Here is a 20,389-nt window from a genome sequence, read left to right as displayed (position 1 = left end):
AGAAAAACTTCTACTTACAGCTAAAATCTCTGGGGAGGAAAATCCCAGTAAAATTTAAAAAAAAAAAAAAAAAGAAAAATAAGCTAACCTACTAAATTTAAATACATTTTATTTTTTTCAAGGAAAAAATAACAGTGTCTTTCATGTATTAGCAGGGTGTTTTTTCTTTCTATTTTATACTTTAGAATTGGGCTAGGCAGGCAATTGGTATAAATCAACTATTTAATTTTTGGAGTTCTACGGCATTTCAGATACAAATTTCGTTTCTAAAAAAAAAAAAAAAAAAAAGGTAAAAAAGGTTGGTTTTTTCCCTGAAAATAATTTTTAGGTGTTTTGATGAATTTTCAAAAACCTTAAAAAACACAGCAAGCTTTATTTTCACGGATGCAAAGGGTAACATGAAGAAAATGCTCAGAGAAAACGTGGAAGGGACTAACTAGGAACGCTCCCAGCTGGTTCTTGTCGTTCAACCCCGAAACCATCATTGCAGCTTTGGGTCCCAGCTCTGGGCGAAGCCGGCAGCCCGGGGCAGGAGCGGGGCGGGAGAAGCCGGGCTGCCCGCGGGCCCTCGGGCTCCCCTCTGCCTTGTCGCCTGCCCCATCTCGCGGTGACAGCCGGGCACAGCAGGCAGCCGCCGGGACTTGGGCCTCGCACTGTTTTGTTTTGTTGTTCCCCCCCCCCCCCTTTTTTTTTTTTTTTTTTTTTTTAACATTGTCACCTTGTGAGCTGTTAATAAAAACTATGGAGGGGAAAGAAATAAAAAAAAACAAAACATACCACACAACATTGTGCAAATATCCTGTGAAATGAGCGGAACGTACTTATCTTTCGTTAGAGCGAGTGACACCAGTTTTTCTCACAACCGCTGCCCACCTTGTGCCTTGTGAATATTAAGATTAAAATACCACTTACAGTACCTTCACAGAGAAAAAAAGAAGAGAAAATTGTACCAACTAAGTGCGGCAAAGAAGCGACCTAACTGCTGAGCTAACGCTACTCCTGGATAATGTAAAAAAACAGCCACAGACATGCTCATCTAAATAAACATAATGATCCTAGCCTCATTGGGACAGAAACGGTACTTCTGTTAACGTGAAAAAAATCGTATTTCCAGGTGGAAAAAAAGTTACTGAGAACAGTGTAGAAGCATACAGGTTTATCATTCACAATTATACTCCTTTTCTAAGCACAAACACAAGCAAACTAACTCAGTAACAAGTGAGCACCACGTCCCTTTGCTACAAACAATGTCACTGAAACCCAAACTCCCAAGAAACGGTAGTTGTCAGAGATGGATGCCAAGTGCTTTCATGGTCCTCATGTAGCGGGATCCAGATCAAGGTGAATTAATGCTTTCCCTTCTGGTGTCACAGAATTTCTATACATACTCCGACAAGATAAAACTGTAAGGTGCGTACTTTACCTGCTGCAAAAGGAAGAACAGCAGGTTGATCCAGCCAGTTTTATCAAGTATGTTTGCAAGCAACTTGAATTTGCATACAAAAAAAATACAGAGAGATGCTACCAACACTTAGACTCTGGCTTGTCCCATATGAGACAGATTTACAGAAAAGATTTAAAGTCTCAAATCAAGATTAAGCCACATTAGGTCACTCACCTACAGCAAGTTTTACCTTTTCCCTGACAAATTTCACAGGGCCAAAACCAGAAATAACATGTATCTTGTTTCTTGCCCTTCTGTAAGTCCTTCCATGTATCCCAACTCCAAAAACCCTCTTATTTCATGCAGACTTTGGAAACGTGTGGGTACAGAGCTCACATCTAGCAGTCTAGGTCTCCCTTTTAGCAGTCAAGTGTTAACAGGAAAGTTTTTCTTAACTGTAATTGGTATGACTTTGTGAATAGAAGGAGAGTTTGTGATATTTACTAATACCAAAGAACTTAATTCATATGTGTCACACCTATCTGTCACTCCCTTCTCTTCACCCAAGACACATTTGATGTGTAAGGTAGTATGAGAACAGACTAATGTGTGGGTAACGCAAGAGGCCCGGTGAAAAAAAAGTTAATTTCCATTCCAGTTCTAAATGCGTTCTTGTGTCTCCCCAACTCTGCACAGCACCAAGTCCTGTGCATCCCATCTTATTTCTTTGCCACGGACTCCCTCACTCCCCAGTTTCATGCGCTTACATATTCTGACAGTCTCTGCAATGCAGCCAGACCCTCAAGCTCACTTTTTAATCTGACTTCAATGAGGTATCAATTCCTATGTAGGGAGATTTTACAACTTATGTTACTGTTTATGACTCCTGTTGCATTACTCTTGCAGAGATCAGTTTTGCATGCTTAAAATTGTATCCGTTTCCTACCATGATTATGTCTATATGTCGATACGTCTATACATATATGTCCTACCATTATATGTCTCTAAAAATGCATCTGATTAAATTTCCATGGAAATGTAAAGTATCAGTTTGATATCACCTTCCTCATGGTGGTGAGGGTATGGAAACCATAGCTAAGAACGTGAAAGACGGCAAATCTACAAAGTAAAATGCACCAAGGTGCAAAGTGGAGTGTTTAGGTAGGAATTTTGTTCTTGTTTTGTTCTGTTTGGTTTTGTTTGGTTGGTTGTTTTCTGGGGTTTTTTTTCTTCTTGGAATACAACTTAGACTACATTGTAGAAATTGGCAGAAATACAGTTTTTATATTAAAAATTCACCAGAGTACTGAAGCTGAGCTCCAGGGAAACATCAGATGTAGCACACACTTTTGTAGGTGAAGCTCGCAAAAGCATGGAAAACAAACCCACATTTTAGTTAAAAAAAAAAAAGCACAAAAGTAAGGACATGTAAGAATTCTGTCTTAATAAATTATTGCAATACATACAATATACTAAAATAAGGAAAAATACTGATGTTAATGCATATTCACAGAAGCTGACCAGTAAAACATGTGGATGCCATGTTCTGCATTTCTGAGGCTGTGGGACCTGCAACTGTGTTAAAATTTGTGTTACAGAAATTTAACTTTTATAACGGACGTTTTCAGTCATTATAGCTGCAAACGCAATCTTGAAGAAATTACCAGGATATAGTCTTCACAAATGTGGAAACAGACTGAAACAGCTTTCAGAGACAGCAACACAATAACTCTCCTCAACAGAAACATAATAGGGATCACCAGGTTGCCAGTGTTCTTTTCTCTGTGACCGTTCTGACAAAAAGCTTGCAATGAATAGACCTTTTTGCATTCCAAACCTACCTCCTTTGCACTTGCATGAGGATGCTGCAGTGTTTCACCAATGCACCGCTATTTCAAGAACCTTTTCCCTGGGGATGCATCATACTCCTCCTCACAGGCTGGACTACAGACCTGAGCTCAGTCCCTTGCGAAGGGCTACTGTAATGCAGGTGCCACCGTCTGCTACCTCCCTTCAATGGGGAGGGAAATGTGCACCGAGAAGAAAGATCAACAGATGGAGGACGTGCAGAAGGGACCACAAATGCCCTGAGGCATTGCAACAACATTTCTGAACTGAAATACTCCACTGACCTGCCCTGTAGAAAAAAAAACAAACAAACAAAAAAACCCCACACCAAACCCAACCCCGCACTAGATTGTGATTATTTTTTTTTTGGCACAGAAAGTGATTTTTGTCATATCTAATCACTAACCCCAGCAACGACACAGCCCTAATGCATGACTTTCCACCATTCTCTCATTTAAATGCTCTTTAATCAGAAATACACAAGAAGCTACACATCCCTCTGATCCACTTACTACAGAACAAGTTACAGCTTCTCAGAAATGGCTTTGGAATTTGCCTTTCTGTATTCGAAATTTTAAATTATTTTTGCCAAAATAATAAGTAACTTAAAGATAATTCACCAGGATTAAGCAAAATTAACAACAAATATTGATATAAAACTTTTAAAGTCATCCTGTGAGTCAAATACAGGGCAAATAACTACTAACCTGAAACCGTTATACCAAGTTTTGACTGAAAGCAGTATTTCTGGACAAGGTATCAACTCCTAAAAAATAAGACTGTATGATAGAAACAGATGCTTGTAGCATGTAAGGTATCTGTCTCTTCTAAGTCTAAAGAAGGGATAATTAAGGGCAGAAGGTTAAAAAAATTTACTTAGAAAGATGGTATGAATTCAATTTTAGAAGTTTCCAGTAGTATGCTAATATCCTACAACATATTCTATAATTTTGAAGAGTTTTGTTTCACTAGAGAAATATTGTTATGCCATCGCACCCTACAAACGTGACAAATTATAATTCTGCTACTGAGAGTACACGCCATTCACTTTTTTTGTGGGAAGTTTGTGTAAAATCCTTTTGCATGTACATGCCACTTAACATAAAAGTTCTTCCATAAGAACGATGTTTTTCCTGCTTCTGCACAGCTTCCCACATTTCTGCAAAATAACCAAGTTGTATGGGTTTAAGAACTTGACTTTATCATGCTGGGTTGTAATATCACTTAATCTTAAAAAATAATCCCAGAGAAACTTAATCCCGATTGGGTCAAAATAGTAATTGATTTAGGAACCATCTTCTGAGCAGTTCTTTATCCTATTATGAGTGCTCACAAGATGCAAGAGTTAAAAGTTTGTACATTTCTGAGTACTTTCTTTGTGTAGAAACACAGCTTTCCACATTTCTGAATACTTTGTACCTCTCAAGTAATGCAAAACACCTTCTGGCTAGATACTCCACTATTACGTACAAACCTCCCTCTCAGTATCTTTGCAATCTCTACACTTTCTCACTGAAATATGTTCTACCTGGGGCTATCACTTTCAGCTTTTTGTATACCAAGTGCAGCAAGTCCACTGAGAAGTGCAAGTCATACTAGCACACCAAAGAATCCCTAAGCATTAGTTCTAGCCCAGGCACAAGCTCAACACAAAATTATATGTGAACATAAGGGTCAACATGACATATTTTGAATTAGTCCTGGAAGCGAATAACAAATCTCTACAACTACCAACAGCTAATACAATTTATATGATTATAACCTTCTTCATTTTCTGGCTTACTAATACAGGTCAGCCAAAACACCAAGTAAGTGGTAATTACTCATGTCCTGAATGAAGCTAATCCATTCTCTTCCATAGTGTTCCCTCACAGTGAGACACTGTCAGCTCTGGAACAAGCTTCCATGGACAACCCTGGCGTTGTGAAACTTGTTTCTGTGCTCCTGAGTAACTCCAATATACCCGACAGAAAAGTCTCGAGGCAGCTGTGGTTCAGGGGGAGTCTTCACTTAAAATTACTAGGTTTTCACTTGATAACTTCAATCTAAGTAAGGCACGTGCTATATGACTCCTATTAGCGGGTAAATTCTATAGAGTAACCAAAACTTACCAGCAGCACTAAGTTTGTTTGTGGTGAACAAACCAAAGTTCAATGCAAAGAATGATCTTTCTAAGTAAATATCATTAATATTGGCCACATCTAGTAACCTTTCAGTTGTTTGCAAAGCCTGTAACAAATCCTCCTCAACAAAAAAAGGAGGTGCAGGGTTCTGGGCAACAGCAGAGAAGCCTTCTAGACCTCTTCCAAACGCTTGAAGAAAAAAAGAGCAACAAAACACCTCCAAACATAAAAACTCACTCATTTTGCAAAATAACTTAGAAGTGATTGTTTAACTTTAAATAAAAGCTCTATTAACACTCCTCTACATTTTGCGTTTTCTGTTATTGTAAAGTTTTAAAGCAGTGTCATCCAAAGCAGCTCTCATAGCACTTCCTATTAAAACGTGGATGCCCCATGGTCCAAGAGGAGATGTGAGGATTCACAGCTATCATTTGGGAATCACTTACACACAAAAGGATTTTGTTTGGGGCTTGGTAAAGACAAGAAGATCTGCAACTAGCTGATGCCAACTTTTGCATGCGAGTTCCTTCCTTGAATAATTGACACCAGCTGAACAAAGCAACAAGTCATTTAGAATATTTACTCTGCCTCTCTTTAGGGTAGTCACACAAATAATAAAAGGTTACAGCTATGTTTTTCCTTTTCAGCATTTCCATTTACTTTAGTTTTTTAGAGGTCACTATTCAAAAAAAATTGAAAGTTTTTTGATCTCACTGGCAACTACAGTATTAAGTATGATCACATGTTTTCAAAAATCTGGATTCAGATATGAAAATTATTTGCAGCTGTGGAAGTTCATTAGCAAAACAAACTGACTACTTCAAGATATTTTGCTGTGTTCTTTCTGCATATATTTTATCAAATTTAATTTGAGGATGAATATTGTTTACTTGTTAGTATTCTGATCGGTAAGTTGGCCAGTTTTATTGCTGATATATTTTATGATATGGTTTTATTAAACAATATGGGTGACCTACTAAGAAGATACATAGCATATTTTTTTTGTTCTTAAATGAAGTAGATATGAAAAGTAAGGCAACGCAGCTGAACCCTGGGCCTACATTAGCAAGAGTTTGCTCACGAGACCATTTCACTAAATTCTCCTGGTGGAGACAAAAGAGACATTCTATTTCCCAGACAGCTTATAACAGTTCCACAAAACAGAAAAAAAACTGCTCTGAAAAAAGGGATGTTATTGCCAGTATGATTCGGCCTACACTAGGGCTTTACTGGAACAGTTATGTCAGTCAGGGTGTGACAAAAGCACATGTATGTAGTAAACGGCTTTCAAGCAATAGGGATAAGCTTGCAAAAGAAACTTTCAGAGAGGCCTACTATCTGTTTGACATGGTGTACATTTCTAATGAAGAAAACTAAACCATAAAAAAGTGCCATGTTATAAAAAGTTCTAGAGAAGAATTATTAAGCGACAATATTCAAAAGCACAGCAGCAAATAACCTTTGTGATGCAGAGGAAAGGCAGGAAATAGTTTTAAAGACTAATCCAGCTCCAGTGAGGTGTTCCCTATTGACTTAAAAATCCAAAAGTAATTGACCCCAAAAGCAAAAAAAAGAGCACACAGCTAAGCTAGGGATATTGGATAGGTATTAAGGATATGGATAGATGGACGGATGGATAGATGGATCTTAGAACTGGATGGCATATTCAAGAGATATATATAAGAAATGCTAAATACACCCTGAATTGCAACTCACAGGAGACATACAAGGCAATAAGAAGAGGTTCTATAAATACAGCAGAAGGAAAAGAAACATAAATGAAAGTACCAAACAATTAAGCAATGAGGAAAAGATGACAAAAGATGAAACCAACAAGGCCGAATTCGATTTCTTCTTTACTTATATTTCCCCTACCCACCAAGGGTTAACTGTAAGTAGAGAGCAAGGAACAGGACCAGAAAAAGAAAAGGCCTATCATTTAATCCTCACTCACTTAGTAAGCCATAGTATATTAAACAGTTTAACAGAACATTACAAATAACGCATGAGTTGACAATATAGATACCAGCTATATCAAATGTGAGTTAAAACCTTAGTTGTGCTGATAGGAAATACCAAAACCCCTCAGAAATAAGAAAGTACAGATTAGTAAGAAATCAACCAAAACTTGCCTTAGGCAAGGTCAGAAAGCCAGCTTCCTCATCAATAGCTAACACAGAACGAGATAACTTTTCATGAGAAAGGAGAAAACTGCCTAATGATCAGGTGGGTTTATCTTACGCAGGCTAAGATTAGTTACCTTACATAGCTTAAGAAAATTTTATGTTGGCAGTGAGATTAAGAGGAAGGATTTTGGTCTGAGACAGCATTGCTTTCACACTGAGCTTGCATTCATGCTGAGTTTCTCGTCTGTGTATCTAATCTCCTATTACAGTCAATGCAGACCCTGTTCAATTCACGGGATCCCTGCCTGGGCACAGGTGCCTACCACCACTGGAGATGCCCTAGGGTTTCCAACCACTTCCAGCTGCTGGCCCAGAAAGGTACAGACCCCCAAAGGTCCTGTGCAATATCTACCATGCCATGCAAATATCCTGGCACGTGAAATGGCACATGTTGCCTATTAAACATTAACTCTTCATTTCCTGTAAGTGAAGGACAAGTCCCTTGCTCACATGTAAATATACAGTGGAGAAAGTACATTTAGGTGTCAATCTGGACTTGGGTACTGCCCTTCATCTCTGACCTTAGGTAGAACTGGTATGCCATTCTTCTTTAAGTGACCACCTGCTAGTGATCCTAGTATTTTTGTATAAATATTTGTTCTATTTTTTCTTTTAAGTTTTGTTTTCACTCTTATTATCCCTTTTAACTATGGATTTCATATTACTTTCACATATTATTTCTTCATACCTTAATTATATTGCACTGTTTTCTGTTGACACACAGTCCTATCTATTTATGATTTTAGGCAAAATTCTGTTTGCATACAACTTTGAGAGCACAGTTTCTACAGGGAAGATTCCCTGAAGTCTTATTTCCTGTTCATGCAGATTAACATGTAAAATATGTTTAGATAAAGTGGATAAAATTTGCATCAGCCAGACTCAAACAATCCAGATCTGACATAGAGCTGACTACTAAAATCTCCTGGGCAATATGGAAAGTCCAGCAGTAAGGGAAAAAGCAAACACAGCTGCTATAGGGAAAAGGGAGAGGGAGAGGACAGAGGTTATGGACAAACCAGCCTAACCCAAAAGCATTCCAGGATTCTCTAAGGGCAGAAGCATACAAAAAGTTAATGCAAGTTTGTCATGAACAAACAGTATCAAACAAAAATATTTTTATTTTCTAACAAGATAAACAAGCTTGGAATGTTAGAGGAATGCAACAAATGGGATATAGCTGACCTTAATGTGGCCTTAATTTGTCCTACCTGATGTTCCTCAAAATCTAACCATGGAAATATCATTTAGATTAAGTCACCTGTTGATAGTTGTAGAACAAGGTTCATGTGAACCTGAGCATCATTATAGGTGCTCCACAAAGTTGTGTGCTGGGTCTATTATCTTTCAGTAATTTCATTAATGAAGTAAACAATTTAAAATCCCCACAAAACAACAAAACACTTTTAAAATAAAATTGTAATCTGGGAAGGGATGCAAGCATTTACAAACCCAAATGGCCACAACAAACCTGAGAAATGGTCTAAAATCAACATGAAATCAATGAAATGTGTATAAAGTACTCTACCAAGGAAGTAAAAAGAAATGTACAGTTGTCAGTCTAGAAGAAAACATAAAAATGTCTCTCTGGAGTATGGAAGTCCATTCTGCCCAGTGTCCAGAGCCTCAGTTAGAGGCGCATACCCAGCATGGAGCATCACACTTTAAAAGTTATGCATCAAGTCAGAAAGACATCAGAAAAGAGAGGCAAGCAGATAAAATATTCAGAAAAATATGATACCAGTCTATTGAAATCTGTGGTGTCCATCTACATCACTAGAAAGCTACCAGTTCAACAACAACTGATAAAACCCTCACATTTATTTGCAACCCAGGTACAAAAAGCATGAAAACTGTAAACCATACAGAAATCCACTGCCTGTTACAAGAAGCAGTAGCTTACAAAACATAAGATTTTCCTCTTAAACCTCTCAAATAGGCATTTTGAGCTAAGCTCTGGAACACGTCTCCTTGCACTCATAATTCTTCCCTTGCTAGATGTGCCTGCCAGTACAGGATCTCACATCTGAAGTCCAGCAGACCACCTACATCTCCCTGAACAACATGTAAGCTTTTATCAGCCTATGTTCTGCCAGTGAAGTTGTATTTATACTAGGAGATTTTGTGAGTCTCATGGGCTGGGGAGGAAGAGAGTGGGGGAGGAAGGGGCAGGACTTGTGCTTGCATGTGATTTTGTGGTTGTTCATACACATAGCTCTAGCTGAGAGGGGTACACCAGCATTACCCTGAAGAAGTGACCGTGGCCGTGGTCAGGCAAACAGCAGAAATGGCTGTGAATTTCTTTCAGCAGGTGTTCAAGCTATATGGGCTTCAAGTCACCATGCACTGAGGAGTGATGCTCAGATGATCCTCTTCTATTAGTTTTGCTGCCACAGTGGCAACTTCCAGCTGATAGGAATTAACAAGCAGCTGAGTAAGGCCAAAAGCAAAGACTCCTGTCTTAAATTGCCACATTACAGCCACCTGGGGCCTAGGCTTCACTTCCAGGCAGGCATCATCATTACTTCCAAGACAAGGAAGGAAATGCGAATATGTCTGTGATGGTGAAGCTTAGTCAAGATTCCTGCAGCACATCAATTGTAGCACTGTTACAAAGCGGGTGTTTGTCACTAGTTGTTATAAATAGAAGGAAAAAAAGAATCATAGAAATATGGCAATGCTCACAGGAACACAGCGTGGAACAATAACATTGCCATCTTTGAAGTTTAGGAGAGAGAGAGAGACCAAGCCAGAGAGTCACCTACTTAAATGAAAACATCTGTGTCTAATCAAGTATCTAAACCTGAGCTAGCTGACATGTGCTCCCTTTATTGGCAATGCAGATATTGTCAACTGGAGAAATTCTTCTCACCCTAATGCAAATGGACAAAATGGACTCAAATGAACTGCACTCCTGAAGTGACTGCTTCATTTTAGATTGTGAAGGGAGCCTAGGATAAAAGGATTTGGTTTAGATATGTAAAAGTGAAATCTCACTCTACATGTGTAATGACAGTATTAATGAAGAACATAGAAATCAAAATAGAAAAGCTAACAGTATTAGAAAAGAAATCAGGAGTTCAGTAAAATTGTTTAATAAAACAGTAAGGTGAGAAACTACCAGCTAGAACTCAGCAGAATTATCTTTTACCTGATAATGTTGATTTGAAAAAAAATATTTACATTTGCAAAGAGTTTTTTAGTCCTGGCAAGGTCTACAGAATTAATCCGAGGGCCAAGCTTTGATATGATAAAACAAAAATTGAGAAGTTAATTGAAACTTCCATAGTCCTCTCATTGTCTATTTTTAATTATTAGAATTTAGATTATTACAAGTAAAAGAAAGGGCAAAATACGAGGTCAAATGACATTATTTTGCCAAGTGTTGAAAGAGAAGGTAAACGGAAAACTATGGCTTCTCTGAGCAATAATATACTGGTTTAAGCAAATACTCCCTTCTACATTTCATGGTATGCACTGAAGTACAGTTATTGAGTTGTTTCACATGCTACAGTAAATGCTTCACAGCATACTTTAATGTAGCTTTTAGCTGCAACTGATGATACTGGAGTTCCATAAAACTATGAAAAGATATTAATGAATAATTATTGAAATTTATGTCAGACTGCAGCATGATAAATGTAACTTGCTGTGGGCACTATGTAAAGCCAAAGACAGTTGGGGTTTTTTTGCTGGATTTGATAAATACATATAACTTCGCAAAAATGCACAGTTTCTCAAACTTACCACTGATGGCTTTCAGCACTCCTGGCATCCAGCTGAACAGCTTTTTCAGCTTTAATCTTTCCTGTAAACGGAATACAATATATTAAAGGATTTATTGTACCCTTTTACGTTTTAGGCAACTCCCAAGAACGAAGCAACCTGATATATCTTAGCTGCAAAGAAAAAATTGCTTCCTGCTCTTGTAAACATCCTCATACGTATATATATAAATATGTCCATATATATATATATATGGGTGCAATTTTAGTATTTTCTCTTAAAATCCAATTCAGATGCAGCTAAAACAGGGAAGGATTGGACTGGACAGACAAAGGAGGCCGTGTTGTCTGTAAGACTGAAGACCCTTCTGACAGGTTAGAGAAGCACCTGTCAGAAGAACCAGCAAAGCTGTTTCCTGTCTTGGGTATGGGAATAAACTAGTTGAATTTCCTTTCCAGCACAGACTTCTACAAAGTTCCACTTTTAACCGAATAAAGATGACAGTAGGTGATTTGATCAAACCCATGCTCCCAGTAAGGAGCTCAGATGAGATGCTTGCTGCTTGCAAAGTCTCAGCTGCAATCAATTAAGCCACACTGACATTTCTGTATTGCGAGTTAACTTCATAAAAACAAAGAACAGCATACACAGTCCTCCAACCCAGTGGAATGAAAAAAACCCATGAAACTACTGCCAGCTCTCCCGCAGTTTCAATCCCTCTGCACCACTTCCAAAAACTGAGATGAAAAAGGCTGCCGCCACCCACCGTTTCATGAGAATGAGCCAAACTAGGCTGGTTACTCAACACCTAAGACCCAATTTCATTCCATCATTCTTTATCTCGCCTTGTCTTTTGCTATGCTATTATCTTTCATCAGCTGAAGCTACATGTAAATACTGGTAAAAGCAATGGATCCAACAACAGAGTTTACTGTTGTAATTTAGTTTGTGTCATGATCCTCACTGCACTGGGTGATCTCCATACAAAGAAGCCAAGTTGCTACTAAAGCAAAGACCATATTGATTAAGTAGCTAAGACAGTGCAAGTCTTCATGAGTATTTAGATGACAAAAGGACCTTGGACAAGCTGAGATTGGCTATGGAACATGTAATGACAGCACAAAGGCATCTTTAAAGATGACAAAGGGCAGCCGAAACTGATTTGTCAGTGATGTTGTCACTGCTGACAGAAAAAAGTAGAAAATGGGAAAATAGTCACAAAAGACAACATAAACTCAGCTTGGAATCCACTTAGAAAACTTGAATTTGGCGCAGCAAAAAAGGGAGAGGCAATGGAGGAAGAAAGGAGAGAGAGAAGTATTCCCAGATACGGGCAAAAAGGATTATTGTAAGAACAGTGTGCTGGCTGGAGGAGAGTGACACAGGTAGAAAAGATGTAGGTTTTATTGTAATAAAGAGAAGGCGGCCCAAAACAAAGAAGGGAATGTGAACTGTACCTCTAGCCAATATGCACTCAGACAGTGAAAGAAAGGGCAATGCTTTTAAAAGCAACAAAGAAAGAGCGCTGGGAAGAGGAAAATCAGAACCCTGTTGCGGTTAAGCTGTCAAACAGGACACATGGGGAGAGATGCCTGGAAACAACATCTATTGTCACACATGACTTCTGTTTCTGGTCAACAGTTTTTCCAGATTCACTAAGTTTCACCACCACCATCATCACAAAAGAGGCTGCTGATATGCAGGAGTGCTCCTTTGCCACAGGAAAGCAGAAAAACAAACCTTGACTTTGCCTTGACATTTATTTATTCCTCTCACTCTCCCAAAGATATAATTAAGAAACTGCACTGACAGCATCTGTCTTTTTTCACATTCTGTATCCATCTGATTCTCAACAAAATACAGGATTTTAAGGCACCATCCAGAGTCAACAGCCTTCAACTGTGACCCACAATACTTATTCTTCACCGATTTTGTATCTCTCCAGTGAGGAAAGAATGGACTGAAGTTGTATACTGTGGCAGTTTATTGTGCAAAACATTATTATTACAGTACAAACGCTCCCATTTATTGGATTGTAAATTGCTTGGATCAGAAAACTTAACCATTAAGTTCTAAGTATGTTTCACTACATTCAGATGGCATTTTACAGAAAAAATTTTCCTCTGCTTACCATCAGTAACATATTTCCTCTTCTCCTCAGCATCAGTAGTCAGCTCAAATAGATCTCCATAAGCACGTGCAACTCTCCAAAGAAAGTCCACACAGTTTTCATACTGAAAGTAGAGGACAGCAGGGTGATTAAACTGATCAGAATGTAATTTAAACAGTTTCCTTTCATAATGCTTAAAGCTGGTTATCGGAACACAGCATAAATAATAAAACTTCTATGTTCACCCAACCTCAATATTGACACCATCGTGAAATATTTCTTTTTCACTGTATTTTAAAAATACACATGAAATTTCATCTTCCATTCCTGTGCGTGTTTTAATGATTGTGTTAAAGAAGTTCTTAAAAGTAATGCAAATCATAAGTTAATGGCAACATAATATGAAGTTTACCATTAATACCTCATCATCTTTCTCAAGCAGCAGTCTGAAGCCCTCCCTTTTATCATCCTCTGAACCCTTGTGCAAATTGTCCACCTTCTGTAAAAGATTAAATAACTCTTCTTCTTCTGCTGATTTCACAATGGTATCGGGTGATTTCATACACCCCTTTTCTTCCTCAGAGTCTCCTTCAGAATCAGTATGAGCTGTAAGATAACTAAAACCACAGAAAATAATCACGATCTTTTCTAAAAATATTGGTAAAGCATTGTTAAATTCAAATGCAAAAGTCTCGGAGCACAATTTCTTCCAGTTGTCCAACCTTAAAGGAGTTTTTATTTGTGGTATCAAGCTTATTATTACAAAACCTTTATCTTCAAAGGGACAGCACAATTGTATTCCAAACATAACAGGCGAGTAATATCCTGCTGCCTAATACCACATTAAAAAATGTGGATACATATTAGAAACACATGTATCCTTCTGTTTCAAATGCAGAACACTTTAAATCATTTATGTGTATTAAGACATGCTCTGTAATCTTGAATAGGTCTCTTCAACTCTTTACCTCTATTTTTTGAAACTGGAATGAGCTTGCTAATCAAAACGTAAGTGCTATAAGAATCACTTGTACCATGTTTTGTTAAACACTTTTAAGATCTAACTATAAGCAGTAACATCACTTTTATCAATTCTTTTACTTATTTCTTTTGAACATTCTGAAGGTCAGAGTATCTGAAACTGGGAAAGAGCTTATATTAACTCATTATCCTTAGTGCACAAGTACCCAGCACAAGGCAATCAAGGACAAAGAAATATTTACAAAAGCCTAAATACCGTGCAGAGATAAGCAGGTGGCCTTACTGTCCAAAGTGCTGAGCATAAATTAGGGTCCTCCAATTTCATATAGGAGCAGATAAATGGCATTATTTTTAAAAAGTAGCTTTTTGCTTATGTACTAAAAATGGACAGAAAAGCCTAAACTTCTGCATTTCCACTTTTCTGATGAAAAATAATAATGTAAAAGTATTAGCTGCCAGGTTCAGAGATTTTTAAAATGGTAACTAGGAGCAGAAAAAGCACGCGATGTACTATACACCTTAAGGAAGTGAATAATTGAAGTAGGCCTTGACGGTCACAATATATAAAATCTATTTTTTTTCCAGAAATATAAGCACTACAGAATGTTAGCAATCTAAATGGAGGTTAATAATCATGGCTTTTAAATATTGTGTTTTCAGTACATTGTTTTCAGAAGTAGCCAGAACTACAACACGAGCAGATACACTTACAGCCTGTAAACGAACAAGTACAACTGCTTATCAAGCTACAGAAGTGGTAGATGTGGCATCACAGTTTCACTGCAAAATTAACCTGGTAATATGGGAAAGATGAGTCAAAAATTTGGATAAAACAATACGTACATAAAGCATGTGCATGTGTTCAAACTGAAAAACAACACGTAGCAGAGCAAAGCAGAGGAACTTCATAGATTCCTACAGATTTGTTTTACATAATCTTGATACTGAAGTTGATGACACATCCTATGATGTATCCTGCAGAGTCTTTATTTGTAAGTCACCGACCATTTATTTTGGGTTTCTGAAGCATCTTTAAAAACATAGCATCTTGTTCTTCCATAGTTATTTTGAAGTGGGTACAGAGCTACATCATATATAGGCTGCATTTGTAAGAGCACTAACTTGGCCAAAAGCGCAAGGGATTAGGTGGGAGGGAGGCATCTTTTTGCTGCATACATAACCTAAATGCACAGATGGTTTGTGCAATTACTGACCTAAAATAAGGGCACTAGATAATATAAAGTGCAACAACCAAGCAGTAAAGGCAATTTCAAATTCCCATAAAATACTGCAACCATAACACTCCTTAGTTACAGGAATTTGGGCACTGCATCAAATGCTGCCTAAGCAAGTATATATGAAAGTAAGGAATCAGTGTTTGGAAGTCAATGTTGATGTTTTCATTTTTATCTTCGCTGCATGAACATCTGCTAAAATTTCTATGATCGCTGCTGTTCCAATGTTAGCAAACAGACAAAAGTGATTATTAGAAAATGTTACAATCCTAGCAAAAATATAAAGGCCAAGGCTGGGCTGACAGCCAAGCCCTGTCACTCCAAACAAGCCCAGCAGAGATTTCCAGCAGCAATGTATCAAACTGTCACAGCCAAACATCAAATTCATCTGACATCAGGTAAGTCACATGAGAATATTCACTGAGAGACTCAAATGGAAAAAGTGTGAAGTAGGTCACTATCTAACAAATGATGTGAACCCATACAGAGCTAATTATAAAATATCATGGAAGAATAATCTTTTTAGATCAGATCGTACTGCAGCAATTCTTTCCTCTTCCCACCTCTCCTACAGAAACATGGTCTCCAGGCCACATTTGTGCTGAGAAACAGCAGAAAGGACAGGTCACTTCTTTCCCACTCCCTCTCACCTCCACCATCCTGGGAAATTTTCTCCTACCTCCTCTATTTCTCTGCTTTATGAATCCTCAGAGAATTAAAATGTGGAGCAGACCATCTTAAGCCTTGACAAGAATGACATAAATTTCAATTTACTTGTTGACTGCATGCTTTAAAGAAGGCAAAACAATACCTATAACACAACCTGTGGGAAGTGAAAAATACCAGTAAGCAACTTTTTTCAGTGTAAGGCAATGCCAGTAATTCCTAGGGACTGTAACAAACCATACAACCCTGTGCCTGCTGACATAGATGAGAAGACACCGACCTACACTAAGGGACAGGAGTTTCTGCACAACCACCAGAGAAGAATGCCATTCTCAAACAAAAGAAACAAAATGCTTAAAATCTCCTCCAGGTTTGGTTTGAAGTGAATAGTGTTTTTCATGGAAAGGACAGAAATTAAATGTCCTGATACCAAAGTGTCCAAGGGAGTGCAAACAATTGCTAGTGCTTAAGATTGGGCATGCCAGTTATCCCCAAGATGTATCAACATTCCTCTAAATTTTTCTTTTCTTGCCTCAGAAAAGTAATTTCATAGTGCCTTCAGAGTTCTCTCTTCCTTGTCTCTTCTTGTTTGGCTCCAGAGCTGACATTGCTGCCTCCCGGTATTTTCCACAGAAAAAGCACCAAGGTGACAGCCAAGGGCTTCATGACTTATTTGTGATGAGTTTCCACCTCACTAGTCACACACCCCAGGCAAACTCCTACATTGCTCAGGAGTCACAGGGGTAAAATGACACCAAGATAATTCAATCAAGTATAAAACACTAAATATCACTTCAAACACTGTTGCAAACTAGGCATAAAGAATATTTTTCTGTTTTGTTTCTGATGACATTCATTTTCTTAATAGCTCTCTAAATTTGATCCTTATCATAACCAAAATGTTTTAAGCATGAAAACATAACATGTTAAGAAGGCAATACAGACTTTTAAAAAATAAACAGATAGGGTTTTTCCTAACAACTTGGGTAAGCTGTACTTCACCAATTTTAACTGAAGCCAGTTTTATTACAAGATAGGAAGTCCTTCCAGCTACTTAGGGACATAATAAGAATGTAACAGATATTATCTAATATAAAACTACGGTAAGAAGAGCCTGATAACTGACTTCAACACAGCAGCTAACAGGCTTATACATCTACTCATTCTAGAAAAGCATGTTATGAAGAGCAATGCTATAAAAAAGCCCTTCAGTACTAACACCAACGGAAGTGGAGATTCTTTCTAACACAGTTTAAAAACTCCAAAGAGTCTACAGGCTGATGACATTATTCCAAAAGGGAAATTTACAAAAAATGAGGAAGAGTCATTATGGTTTGTTTTAGAAAGATTTCATATAATAACACTGACACCTGCAATTTTACCTGGTATTTTCCTGCAGGAGGTTTTATCAGATGATAAATAGAAAAGAGAGTGTTTATATGTGATAAACACATTGACCGATATTTGAGAAAATGGAAGTACTTTAAAAATGTCTACAGTCAGTGCCAACTTTTTTTCACCTTTACTACAAACAGATTTTATTTAAAAGATAAAAACATGAGAATGTGAGAAGCAACGACCAAACAACAGGAGCCGGTTGGATCACAAAGGACTGTTCAAAGTTCAAAGAACAAATGGAAACTGCTCTGGAGATTCATCACACCGTGCTTAAGCTGTTCAGTAAATCCAGGCACCTAGTACTGCATTAAGAAAAAACTGAGCTACATGGTATAAAACAACACTGTGGTATAAATTCACTTTGCTGGTTCAAAAACTGTGTTGGATTGCCTGTAAATTGGCAGACAGTGGGCCTAACCAGGTGTCATCTGTTCACAACACTTTAGCTTTTAGACAGATCAAATATCATCTGTTGTCTCCCTGCCAACTTAAAAAAAAATCACAAGCTGACACAAACACCATCTCATCCACACCAGCTAATTCAATAGAAAAGTGATTATATGTCACAGACTGATCTGGATCAAATTTGCACTATATGACCCAGCAGAATGTAGTAAGCCCATCAGTAACGATAAGCGGCCCTCAAGGAAAAGTTTGGCAAACCAGATTCTTCGGTCAATTGAGGGTTCCATTGAAAACAAATGGGCAGCAAAAATAAATGACGAAACGATAAGTGAAGTGACACTCAGAAGCAGGCAGGGAAAACGCTTCTTCTTGATGAATATTTAAACTATTTCAAGGAAAAATTATAAATAAAACATCTGTAGGAAAAGGATTTACTACAGTGAATCTTTCTTGTAACTGATGCCAAATGTAACTTGGAAAGCTTGGATGCCAGGCCAGCTGAAGACTGATGCCAAACATGACACTAATGTCAATGGTTCACCACTGCTGTATCAGGGAGGAAACACCTTTAAAATCACAAAGAGGAGAATGAGGGGGCACTCTCCATCCCAGGTGATCATCAAGACACAACTTATTGTATTTGTAAATGAATGAGTGCTTGTTACACATTCTCAAATGTTAAAGATTGAGGTTTTCACTAGTAAATGGTGGAAACTGAAACAAACTATTAAGAACAGAATACAGAAAAGCACAGACTAGAAACCCTGGCTCTTTACCATTCAATCAATGTCCCGTCCATTCAGTGTATCTTCCATTCAGCCTATCTGTTATTATGTAAAAATGTATCTCGTTTATTGAAAAAGCATGTGATACTTTTCCACTTACAGAAATACATAATTTTGAAAGGCAAAATAGGAAGCTTCTCTTCCCAAGGTGTTGAATAGCAACAGTGACATTGAGAATATGACCAGAGCGGATCAAAGCAGTGAGGACCACATAAGAGACTGCCAGCTTCAAATACTTTATGGAAAAAACAAAGTAGTATAAAAAGCTATTCTGGAAGAAGTTTACAATTCTGAAACCATTGTAGTCATCCAGCACAAGTTCATAAAAATCTTAAGATTACTTTATCTGTCAATTTCCAGCATCTACCCATTTGTGAGTTAAAACCAGAAGAGCTTAACATAAGCAAAATCCTATCTTCTAGATCATGAAAATACTGCTAAGGCAGTGAAACACGTTGCATGTACTTTAGATAGGATACAGAAAGTGAAAAAATGTTTAATCTGTAACAAAACTATTTCTATACTGCACAAACTAGCAACTGAATGCATTATTGTGTGTGGAATTCACCTCAAGAGTATAAAACAATGCACATTGTATTATACCTAGAGCACATGAAGTGTCGATGCTCATTAACGGAGAAAAAAAAAAAGTGGTGGTGTTGTCTCTCATAGCAAACTCTCACAGAATATGTACCACTGTCATTAAAGTTACACAAAACCTCATAAAAAGCTATATACACTGCAACTGTACACACATTAGGATTAACAATCTATTTCAATTTGCAAGGGGAAGAAAAACAAATACAGAAAAAAAAATACTTCAATGAACTAAAATTATCTTAAGTTTAGAGAAGGTATGCAAAACAAGCACCTCAAGTACATGGTGTCAGTAGGAAAAAACCCACCTCTTTTCAAAAGGGATTAAAAATAGCATTGGAAATGCATATACCCAAATGACTAACACTATCTATAACCTTGAATTATCTTCCTTCCTTCTGACTGTATACAAATACTTGTCAGAGAAGGCCTCTCTTAAGGACACAGTCAAAGCTCTTGCACACTATAATCACTTGTATTGAATCATCTCATCAGCTTCTTCGTCACACAGAAGAACACGAACAGACAAGTTTCCTTGGTTAGTTCTCAAACAGCAACACAGCTCTCCTAACCAGAAAATGGGATCTTCTCAGATGCCAGGTATGGAATAACGCCTATATTGTGTCTGTGAACCTGATGATTCATAAACCAGTCCTTTAGCCTTATCTACATCTCCAAATATTTTATGCATAACGTAAAGGCCAACTAAGGCACGTAATAATAAAGGCAAACCAACTAATGGATAAAACAATCAAACTAATAGAACTGAAATGTTTCTACACCATATGAAGGGGGAATGTCTCTGAACACCCCTGCCAATACTGAATACTTCAAGAAAAAAATAAAGAACTAGTTCATAATAGAATGGACAGGTCTCAAAATATGGTATCAAAATTTAAGACTTGTGAAGCATTTTGCTGGGATGTAACACAACAAGAAATTCTG

General features: G+C 37.6%; 1 protein-coding gene across 3 annotated transcripts in view; it reads right to left on the bottom strand.

Annotated features, from left to right (window-relative positions):
• RMDN2 (regulator of microtubule dynamics 2) overlaps nt 1–20,389 on the bottom strand; it is a 58,933-nt gene that overhangs the window by 33,194 nt on the left and 5,350 nt on the right. For all 3 annotated transcript variants that reach the window (XM_054196195.1, XM_054196194.1, XM_054196196.1), the window contains exons 3-5: nt 13,799–13,994; nt 13,399–13,501; nt 11,289–11,349 (exon numbers count right to left, since the gene is read on the bottom strand). In XM_054196195.1, the coding sequence (XP_054052170.1) occupies nt 11,289–11,349; nt 13,399–13,501; nt 13,799–13,994 (360 nt within the window). The remainder of the gene's footprint in view (nt 1–11,288; nt 11,350–13,398; nt 13,502–13,798; nt 13,995–20,389) is intronic.

Source organism: Rissa tridactyla, chromosome 3 (assembly GCF_028500815.1).
Source record: "Rissa tridactyla isolate bRisTri1 chromosome 3, bRisTri1.patW.cur.20221130, whole genome shotgun sequence".
In the NCBI taxonomy this organism is placed as follows: Eukaryota; Metazoa; Chordata; class Aves; order Charadriiformes; family Laridae; genus Rissa; species Rissa tridactyla.
The sequence above is the reverse complement of the archived record's forward strand: the minus strand, read 5'-3'. Positions and strand labels throughout refer to the sequence as shown.